The 11,389-nt window shown below is 43.6% G+C and overlaps 1 protein-coding gene across 2 annotated transcripts in view; it reads right to left on the bottom strand.

Annotated features, from left to right (window-relative positions):
• CLCN6 (chloride voltage-gated channel 6) overlaps nt 1–11,389 on the bottom strand; it is a 40,080-nt gene that overhangs the window by 27,722 nt on the left and 969 nt on the right. For both annotated transcript variants that reach the window (XR_001817925.2, XM_017504290.2), the window contains exons 2-3: nt 11,270–11,329; nt 386–451 (exon numbers count right to left, since the gene is read on the bottom strand). Coding sequence is in view for 1 of the 2 variants with exons in the window: in XM_017504290.2 (XP_017359779.1) it covers nt 386–451; nt 11,270–11,329 (126 nt within the window). In the remaining variant the exon portion in view is untranslated. The remainder of the gene's footprint in view (nt 1–385; nt 452–11,269; nt 11,330–11,389) is intronic.

Genomic DNA, 11,389 nt, shown 5'->3' with positions numbered 1-11,389 from the left:
TTGCCTGAACCCAGGAGGCGGAGGTTGCGGTGAGCCGAGATCGCGCCATTGCACTCCATCCTGGGTAACAAGAGCGAAACTCCGTCTCAAAAAAAAAGAAAAAAAAAAAGCAAAGCACCTTATGGCTAAAAAATGCAAACAAAATGCATGCTATTGCAAAAATGGCACCTTGCGCAACACAGGATTGCCATCAGCCTCCAATCTGTAAAAACTACATTATCTGTGAAGGGCAATTAAGCAAAGTGCATAAAGTCAGGTCTGCCTATATCACATGAAAAGGTTCAAAAAACAAGGGGTAAAGATATTTACTGGGGCCTGTAGAAGAGAAAAAAATGCTGTGTTAAAACTGATTTGATCCCCAGAGATGAAGAATTGTGAGATTCACCTTATTATCCATGGTCTCCAAAATTTCCAGGTAAGGGTCATTGATACAGCGATCATAATCCAAACTCTGAAAAGATGCAAAGGCGGAGTCAAAAAGTCACATCAGATGCGAAGATCTGCAAAGGGACAAACCCCTGGGTTCCTGCTACTCTGGGTTCCTGTGGATGGGCAGAGCAGTGGTACCTGCAGCACCCAGGAGCTCGTTGAAAATGCAGAATCTGGCCAGGCGAGGTAGCTCATGCCTATAATCCCAGCACTTTGGGAGGTCAAGGCAGGTGGATCACCTGAGGTCAAAAGTTCAAGACCAGTCTGGCCAACAAGGTGGAACCCAATCTCTACCAAAAATGCAAAATTAGCCGGGCGTGGTGGCACGCACCTGTAGTCCCAGCTACTCGGGAGGCTGAGGCAGGAGAATTGCTGGAACCTGGGAGGTGGAGGTTGCAGTGAGCTGAGTTCATGCCACTGCACTCCAGTCTGGGTGACAGAGCAAGACTCTGTCTCAAAAACAAAAGCAAAATGCAGCATCTTAGACTCCTGCTGACCTGCAGCCCCAGGTGACACATTAAAATTTGAGCAGTGCTGCTTTAGGTTCATACTTCATTCTGTAAGAGAATTTTTTAATTACCTTTTTTTTTTTTTTTTTTTTAGATGGAGTCTTGCTGTGGCGCCAGGCTGGAGTGCAGTGGTGTGATCTCTGCTCACTGCAACCTCCACCTCCCAGGTTCAAGCAATTCCCCTGCTTCAGCCTCCTGAGTAGCTGGGACTACAGGCGCCCACCACCACACCCGGCTACTTTTTATATTTTTAGTAGACCCAGGGTTTCACCATGTTGGCCAGGCTGGTCTCAGGTGATCCACCTGCCTTGTTCTCCCAAAGTGCTGGGATTACAGGTGTGAGCCACCATGCCCGGCCTAATCACCTATTTTTAAACTTCCCATTCTGGCAAAATACTTAAAAACCTTCAGCTATCATCAGCCTTATGAAACTTACTCCATTAGATGTGAACAAAAGTTCCAGCCAGAACCAAATTAATTTAGAATGTCAATTGGTTATAATTATCTTTTGTAGTTAGCGCCTATGAAAATGAGGTTAGTCACAAAACAAACTAATATGGAAACTATTTTTAAAAGCAACTTCCCCCTTTATGTTAGGAAAAGGCACAGATTCAGCTCGGCTCCTAAAACTTCTCCATCTAAAGCAGAATCCTTTACAACATGCATTGCAGAACACAGAAATCCTGCAAGCAACTTGCAGGTACACCAAGACATTTAGACAAACAATTCAAAGGAAATAATTTTAGTTCTGTCTTGTTAGAGAAGCAACAGTCTTGGCTGGGTGCAGTGACTCATGCCTGTAATCCCAGAACTTTGGGAGGCTGAGGCAGGAAGATCACTTGAGGCCAGAAGTTAGAGACCAGCCTGGGCAAGATGGCGAAACCCAGTCTTTACCAAAAATACAAAAGTTAGCTAGGAGTGGTGGAGCACGCCTGTAACACCAGCTACTTGGGAGGATAGGGCAGGACGATTGCTTGAACCTGGGAGGCGGAGGTAGCAGTGAGCCGAGATTGTGCCACTGCACTCCAGCCTGGGCAAGAGAGCGAGACACTATCTCAAAAAAACAAAAACAAAACAAAACAAAAAGACAGTTTGGCAACAAAGAAAAATGGTCAGCCATGAGCTCTCCTTTCTACAACCTGTTCCTACCCACGTCAGCTGGACATTGGCTGGGTGGCGGCCACACTCCCAGGAAATAGTTACATGTCAACCAAACACGTGATGAGTGACAATTTATTCTATCTATATGACTTTCTAGAGTTAGTCCAAATTCCTTTTTTATGAGTTCTGAAGTACCAACAGGTGACTGAGTAAATCAATTATCATACATCCAAATATAGAAAACTATACACCAATAAAATGATTATAGTTAAGTCTTATAGAAAGACACAGAAAATGTCCAAAAATTATTCAGCAAAAGAGCAAGATGCAATTTAAAAATAAAGTAAGATGGAGAATTAAAAGTATAACACCCCTTTTTCATTAAACAAAATTAGGATTATGTGTATGTTAGCATTCACAGTGGGAAAACATCCATGGGTAGTGTCTAAGGAGATGTTCGTTTCTGGGTGTTGTCTGAAATTCTCACAGCACACATGGTGTGCTTTTTTACATTTTAAAAAATTATCGGCTGGGTGTGATGGCTCACATCTGTAATTCCAGCACTTTGGGAGGCTGAGGCGGATGGATCACTTGAGGCCAGGAGTTTGAAACCAGCTTGGACAACATGGTGAAACCCCGTCTCTACCAAAAATATACAAATTAGCCAGGCGTGGTGGCGCACACCTGTAAGCCCAGCTACTAGGGTGGCTAAGGCAGGAGAATCGCTTGAGCCCAGGAGGTGGAGGTTGCAGTGAGCCAAGATCGCACCACTGCACACCAGACTGGGTGACAGAATGAGACTCCGTCCCCCCGTCTTAAAAAAAATTATCTTTTTGACTGATCAGAAAACAACAACAAAAAAAAACCACAGTAAACTAGACTAATCCGTAAGTGATTAAACATATATGTACAGATGCACATATATAGTAGCAGCAAAGAAGAAAAGATTCTCCTTGCACCCTCTGAAGGTCTGCTGCAAGTCAACTGACAAAGGCAGATTAATGGGAGCAAAGGCATACAGACTTATTTAGCATGCATTGCACAGGGGAACTGCAGAATGATCACCCAATAACCCCAGTGAGGCACAGATGCTTCTATACTCTTCTTCACAAGGGAAGGGGAGATGGGGATGTGGGAGGAAATAATTTTTAGTGGGGAATAAGTGGATCTGGGAGGCAGACATTATCTTGTGAAAGATTCTCCTTGGAAATTGAATGGGACAGTGAACAGACAGCGGTTTGGGACAGTTTGTCTGGGATCTAGGTATGTTGTCTGGTCTTCACTCTCCTCTGTGAGATGAGTTTTAATATTCTCTGGTTAACAACCTTTCAGGGAAGGGATCAAAGACAAATGTGTTCCTCTTTGCTGGGTCCAGCTGCAGATAAGGGAACTGCAGAAAAGAGCCTCAACCCGTGCTCTGGGAGAGACAAAGGGTGAGGGTGGAGAGGGTCAGAGAGACCCCGGAGGCTGCTGCTTTCGTTCAGCGTATCAAAGCACCATATTCCCAGGTATCATTTTCTGAGCCCCAGCGATACACATACACACACATATTTTGTCTTTTTTCCTTTTTTTTGAGATGATGTACCTTTTGTTTGCTAATGAGTTGAGTGGTGGCTGGGAGCCCTTGGATAGCTTCAGAAAAGGGGCTGGTCACCAGAAAGACCAAGGCAGGATTAGCGGGGCTAGACACCCACCCCTCCAGGGAGGAGACAGAAGCTGAAGGTTAAGCTCATCACCAAGGGCTGATGATGTCATCAATCATGCCTGTATAAAAAAGCTTCCATAAAACTCCAAAGGGACAAGGTTCAGAGAGCTTCCAGATAGCTGACCATCTGGAGGTTCCTGGAGGGTACCGGGCCTGGAGAGAACATGGAAGCCCCGCACCCCCTCCCACGTTCCTTGAATCTCTCCACCTGGCTGTTCTTCTGTATCCTTTATGATATCCTTTATTAATAAACTAGCAAACATAAGTAGCGTTTCTGTGTTTTCTGACCCGCTCTAGCAAATTAACCACACTGGAGAAAGGAGTCCTGTGAACCTTCAATTCACTGCCAGTTGCTGAGAAATACAGGTGACAACCTACTTTTTTTCCTTTTCTTTCACCTACTTCTTTCTTTCCCCTTTCTCTCCTTCCTTCCTTCCCTCCCTCCTTCCTTCCTTTTCTTTCTTCCTTCCTCCCTCCCTTTCTCTTTTCTTCCTTTCTGTCTTTCTTTCTCTGTTACCTAGGATGGAGTGCAGTGGCACAATCTCAGTACACTACAACCTCCAATTCCTGGGTTTAAGCCATCCTCCCACCTCAGCCTCCCGAGTAGCTGGGACTACAGGTGCACACCACCATGCCTGGCTAATTTTTTTTTTTTGAGATGGAGTCTCACTCTGTCACCAGGCTGGAGTGCAGTGGTACAATCTCAGCTCACTGCAACCTCCACCTCCCAGGTTCTAGCGATTCTCCTGCCTCAGCCGCCCGAGTAACTGGGACTACAGGTGCGCTCCACCATGCCCAGCTAATGTATATTTTTAGTAGAGATGGGGTTTCATCATGTTGGCCAAGATGGTCTTGATCTCTTGACCTTGTGAGCCGCCCGTCTTGGCCTCCCAAAGCGCTGGAATTACAGGCATGCGCCACTGCACCCAGCCTAATTTTTTTAACTTTCTGTGGAGATGGGTTTTACCATGTTGCCCAGGCTGGTCTCAAACTCCTGGGCTCAATCAACCTGCTTACCTCAGCCTCTCAAAGTGCTGGGATTACAGGCATGAGCCACCACATCTGGCCTGCCTGTCTGCTACTTTTAACTAGCATCTGAAGCGGAAACAGTCTTTTAGGACAGAGCCCTCAGCCTGATCTGACGTCATCAGGTAGACAGTGTTGGCACTGAGCTAGAGGATACCCAGCAGGTGTCCGCTGGAGGCTGCTTGCTAGGTGCGTGTGAAAACAGCCTCCACACATCAGTGTCAGCAGTGTTGCGTGAGTGGCGTCTGAGGGCAGAGAAACAATACTTGGTTTGCCCTTATCTCTTGCCTTCATCCCAGATATGTATAGAAATTACCTGTCAATTACTTGATTGTTGGTCCTAATAACACTATGATTCCATAAACATTTAGAAGGTTTTTAGATATCCAGAATAGGCAAATCTACAGACAGAAAGGAGATCAGTGGTTGCTTGGAGTCAGGGGCAAGGGGAATGCACAGACTGCTAACAAGTGCAGGGTTTGCTCTCAGGTGATGAAAATATTCTAAAATTGACTGTGGGAATGGTTGTATAACTCTGTGAGTATACTAACTTTTTTTTTTTTTTAAAGACGGGGTTTCACCACGTTGGTCAGGCTAGTCTTGAACTCCCGACCTCAGATGATCCGCCTGCCTTGGCCTCCAAAGTGCTTGGATTACAGGCGTGAGCCACCACGCCAGGCCTGTGAATATACTAATTTTAAAAACCCATTGAATCATATACTCTGAATGGGTGAATTGAATAGCATGCAACTTAAAGTGCAATAAAACTGCTGGAAGGGCATTTAGAAACAACCGAAACAAAAGAACACCAGAATCCTTTTTTTTTTTTTTTTTTTTTTTTTTTTTTTTTTTTTTTTTTTTTTTTTTTTTTTTTTTTTTTTTTTTTTTTTTTTTTTTTTTTTTTTTTTTTTTTTTTTTTTTTGAGTCAGGGTCTCACTCTGTCACCCAGGCTGGAGTGCAGTGGCGCAATCACGGCTCTCTGCAACCTCTGTCTCCTGGACTCAAGCAATTCTCCTGCTTCAGTCTCCTGAGTAGGTGGGATCACAGGCATGCCACCGTACCTGGTTAATTTTTTTTGTATTTTGTTGAGATGGAGTCTCGCTATGTTGCCCAGGCTGGTCTGAAGTCCTGGGCTCAAGTGATCCACCTGCCTCAGCCTCCTAAAGTGCTGGGGTAATAGGTGTGAGCCACTGTGCCTGGCCTTTCTTTCTTTTTTAAAATAAATTAGTTGAGTTTGGCATTTTACAAATACGGGCCAATGGAATATATGACCTATTATTAAAACCAGGCCAGGTGTGGTGGCTCACGCCTGTAATCCCAGCATTTTGGTAGGCTGAGGTGGGCAGATCACAAGGCAAGAGATTGAGACCATCCTGGCCAACATGGTGAAGCCCCGTCTCTACTAAAAATACAAAAATTAGCTGGGCATGGTGGCACATGCCTGCAGTCCCAGCTCCTCAGGAGGCTGAGTCAGGAGAATTGCTTGAACCCAGGAGGCAGAGGTTGCAGTGAGCCAAGATTGCGCCACTGAACTCCAGCCTGGCGACAGAGCGAGGCTCCATTTCAAAAAACAAAAAAACAAACAAAAAAACCCAGATATGGTTACTTCTTTGCTATGACTAACTTCTTTTTATTTCTGCAGTATATGTTGCTCTTTGGTTTAGGGGACTAACAACTTTTAAAAAAAATAAAATTTTATAGGTGTCTTGCAGGGCTGTTACAGGGGGTTATGAGCAAAATGGCAACTGGCGGGATGGGGAGGAAGGTGGAGGCTGAACCAGCCCCAATTCAACCAGGAAGAAGCACCTTAGTGTTCACACCAAAACTACCTTCCACTGGCGGTGAGCTAGGGGTGCTGCTATGGCCAGCGGAGGAGGCCTTTAATTCTAAGTCTCACATCCTGAGGGTACCTCTTTCTAAAAGCAAAGGTACAATATAGACTGTGACCTGCATGAAAACATTCCTGTTTGTAATGGCACATCTCACAGCAAGTTATTATTATTCAAACCACCTATAATCAGAATGGATGTCAAAATGGGATTCTAACGTAAGCCCCCAATTTATCAAAGAAAGAGTCAAATATGTGCAATGAACTCTTCCTGAGACAGTAAGGAGAAGGGGCACGTTTTAGAAAGATATTCAACAGAAGCGTTTTCTAGTTGATTATCAAAGAAGGTAGTGAAAAGCCTATAACCCCATTCATAAAAATATGATTATTAATACCTTACTAAATATCTATGTTCTTATCCATGTTTTTACATACATGCTTTTAATACTTTTTTTAAGTAACAAAAATGAGATTCCACTAAATGAATTCTTTTTGTCTCACTCACCCCCTCTTTATTATACTTTATTTAATAAATCAACATAAAATAAAGTTGATTTATTTCATAAATAAAATCCAGACTTTTCTGATTAAGTGCCTGAATGAATTTGCTCTTACACAAAGCAAATGCTCTCAAGAAGCTCATACTTGAAGGTGGTTGAGAAATATTAATGACTAACATGAAAATAACATTAACCCATGAAATGTACATGAATCTAGCTGGGTGCAGTGGCTCACGCCTGTAATCCCAGCACTCTGGGAGGCCGAGGTGGGTGGATCACCTGAGGTCAGGAGTTTGAGACTAGCCTGGCCACCAAGGTGAAACCTCGTCTCTACTAAAAATACAAAAATTAGCCACGAGTGGTGGTGTATGCCTGTAGTCCCAGCTACTCGGGAGGCTGAGGTAGGAGAATAGCTTGAACTCATGGGGGTGGAGGTGGCAGTTAGCTAAGACTGCACCACTGCATTCCAGCCTGGGTGACAGAGTAAGACTCCGTCTCAAAAAACAACAACAAAAATTTACATGAATATGAATATCAGCTGAAGGCACGCGCACTACAAATGTACGTGCAATTTAGTAGAAGGAGTGAAGGAGCCTGGGTAACAGTACAGTCAATGGGGAAGCCTTGGTGAGCTCCTAGAAATAGGATAAAGGCTGTGAGACAGTCTCAGTCCTGGTGATACAGTCACGATGATATAAAAGGGTTCAGTGAGGGAGCACAAGGTGACAGAACAATACAGATTATCTTATACAAATTCCTGCAAACCTCCCAACTCTGTACAAGGAAACAAATACTTGCGAAAAAGAAGAAAATGGCCAGGGATGGTGGCTCAGGTCTGTAATCCCAGCACTTTGGGAGGCCAAGGCGGGAAGACTGCCTGAGGTCAGGAGTTCAAGACCAGCCTGGACAACATGGTGAAACCCCATCTCTACTAAAAATACAAAAATTAGCCGGGAGTGGTAGCGGGCACCTGCAATCCCAGCTACTCAGGAGGCAAGACAATCGCTTCAACCCCAGACAAGGTGGAAGTTGCAGTGAGCAGAGATCAAGCCATTGCACTCCAGCCTGGGTCACAAGAGTGAGATTCCATCTCAAAAAAAATAAATAAATAAAAAATAAAGAAATAGAAGAAAACACAGCAGTAGATACAGTGCTTTTTGGTTCATTCAAAGCAGTCCCATCAGAGTAGCACATTCAACTGTACAAACAGGTCCAAATGGCAAAATCCAGACAGTAGAAAATCCAAGGGTCCTAATTATGTTGTCAAATAACTTACAAAGAGAAAAAAAAAGAAGTAAGAACCTACAGATTAAAAGAGATTTAACAAATCTATTAAACAAATACAAAAGGCTCATTTTTGGAACCTGATTCAAACAAAGTTAAAATACATATAACATTTACAAGAAAACTGGAAAATCTGGACAGTAGATATTTGATATCAAGAAATTGCTATATTTTTAGATGTGGTAATAGTATTGGGTTATGCTTTTTAAAAGTCCTTATCCATTAGAGATGCATATTGAATTATGGGTGAAATAATATAATGTATGGAATTTCTTTCAAAATAAAATGGGAAGGGTAGCCAGGTATGGTAGGTCATTACTGTAATCCCAGAACTTTGGTAGGCTGACATGGGAGGATTGTTGGTGTCAAGGAGTTTGACACCAGCCTGGGCAACACAGGGAGATTGTCTTTACTTTAAAATGCACACACACATGCACACATGCACACACATAATAAAAATATAATAATAATATGGGAAGGGAGAAGTGAATAAGGAAAGCAGAGACAAAAGAAGACTGGGCTTGAGCTGAATCACTGTGGAAGCTGTGTGATGAGGACAAGGGGTTTCAGCAGATTATTCTCTCTGTTTTTGCATATAGTTGAAATCCTTCATAATAAAAGTTAAAAAAGTGCTACACCACAAATCCTAATGTTGACATTAAATTCTACAGCAAAAGTAAAATGAAATATTAAAAAGAAAGTTAGCCTGGGTATGTTATTGTCTAGTATATTGGGTTTTTAAAGTCCATATGACTTTTTTTTTGAGACAGAATTTTGCTCTTTTGCTCAGGTTGGAGTGCAGTGGCACAATCTCAGCTTACGGTAACCTCAAGCAATTCTCCCACCTCAGCCTCCTTAGTAGCTGGGATTACTGGCGCATGCCACCATGCCCACCTAATTTTTGTATTTTTTCGTAGAGATGGGGTTTTGCCATGTTTGCCAGGCTGTTCCTGAGCTCAGGTGATACCAGCCTCAGCCTCCCAAGGTGCTGGACTACAGGTGTGAGCCACTGCGCCCGGCCCCACATGGCATTTTTAAAAGGCATTAGACATACACATGATTAGGTCCAAGAAGTAGAGGCAATTAAGCGTGGACAGGAAAGGATGGGTGGATAGATGGATGCCCACCACTACGCAGTTCATGATACAGAAAAGTCAGAAGAAACTCAAGACAGAGTAAATAAATTGTGGCACAATAAAATACTATTCCTGTTTAAAAAGATTGTGGAAAATTACCTAGTGATGCAAAAAGTGTAATAAAGGAGTGAGTGGGACAGGTTAAAATAGTTGATTTAGTGGAATCTCATTTTTGTTACTTAAAAACAGCACGCATTAAAAAAGCATGTGTATCAAAACATGGGTAAGGATTTAAAAAGATATTTAGTAAGATGTTAATAGTCACTTTTTCATGAATGGGGTCATAGGCTTCTCTCTACCTTCTTTAAGTACATAGTTTAAGAATTGAAGGCTGGGCGCAGTGGCTCATGTCTGTAATCCCAGCACTTTGGGAGGCCGAGGCAGGTGGATCACGAGGTCAGGAGTTTGAGACCAGCCTGACCAACACAGTGCAACCTCATCTCCATTAAAGATACAAAAATGAGCCAGGCATGGTGGCACGTGCCTGTAATCCCAGCTACTAGAGGCTGAGGCAGAATGGCTTGAACCCAGGAGGCAGAGGATGCAGTGAGCTGAGACTGTCCCATTGTGCTCCAGCCTGGGTGACAGGGTGAGACTCCATCTCAAAAAAAAAAAAAAGAATGATAAAAAGTCATGCATGTTGTTTCACCCCAGCAGTCCTGGCTTTACTAAAAACACACACTCTAAGAATTCCATACATGGAAGTTGGAACTTCAATCAGAAACAGTCAAAGAGAAGCTGCTTGAGCAAGAAAATAATCTGAAAAGTTGGCCGAGTGCAGTGGCTCACGCCTGTAATCTCAGCACTTTGGGAGGCTGAGGTGGGTGGATCACCTGAGATCAAGAGTTTGAGACCAGTGTGGTCCACATGGTGAAACCCCACCTCTATTAAAAATATAAAAACTAGCCAGGTGTGGTGGTGCCACCTGTAATTCCAGCTACTCAGGAGGCTGAGGCAGAAGAATCGCTTGACCTGGAAGGTGAAGGTTGCAGTGAGCAGAGACTGTGCCATTGCACTCCAGCCTAGGTGGCAGAGCAAGACTCTTGTCTCAAAAACAAAAAACAACAAAAGGCCAGGCAAGGTGGCTTACACCTGTAATCCCAGCACTTTGGGAGGCCGATGTGGGCGGATCACCTGAGGCTGGGAGTTCAAGACCAGCCTGACTAACATAGAGAAACCCCGTCTCTACTAAAAATACAAAATTAGCCGGACAAGGTGGCGCATGCCTTTAAACCTGCTACTCAGGAGAATCGCGTGAACCCGGAGGCGGAGGTTGAGGTTAGCCAAGATTGCGCCATTGCAGTCCAACCTGGGCAACAAGAGTGAAACTCCGTTTCAAAGAAAAAGAAAGAGAATATCTAAAAAGCAAGCTCTTTTAGAAGAGAAGCAAGGCCTCCTTAACAGTTTATGAACACACACCTGTTAGGAGCAATACTGTCAGTGCCTTTCACTCTAGGTGTCTCTGTAAGCTATAAAAGCAGTTTAATGGCAAATACATACTCTCTCCAGGTTAAGATGCCACAGATTCATAAATGTGTAAAAACACCAGGCCTTGTTTTGGGGATAAGGCGAGAAAAAGGCTTGTTAAACAGTCTCTTTTCCAGAAGGAATTATCCCTTACCCATTCACTCCCTGGGATAGAAGGTCAAAGGGCATCTCTGGTTGGAATCATAATGCTTCGGCTAAAATGACCAAGCCACTTTTTGGAACCTGCTACGTTTAGTCACCCAAGCAGTATCAAAGGAGCTCACCTCATAGTCTTTCCTTGGAAGAATCTCATCCTCCTCCTCCTGTGTTTCTCCAAGGATGGTCTAGAAAAACAGATCCGCAGAAGGAGCCCTTTTTAGTGGTTAAGAAGGAAACAAGGTATT

This window comes from Cebus imitator, unplaced genomic scaffold (genome assembly GCF_001604975.1).
Source record: "Cebus imitator isolate Cc_AM_T3 unplaced genomic scaffold, Cebus_imitator-1.0 Scaffold15, whole genome shotgun sequence".
NCBI lineage: Eukaryota > Metazoa > Chordata > Mammalia > Primates > Cebidae > Cebus > Cebus imitator.
The sequence above is the reverse complement of the archived record's forward strand: the minus strand, read 5'-3'. Positions and strand labels throughout refer to the sequence as shown.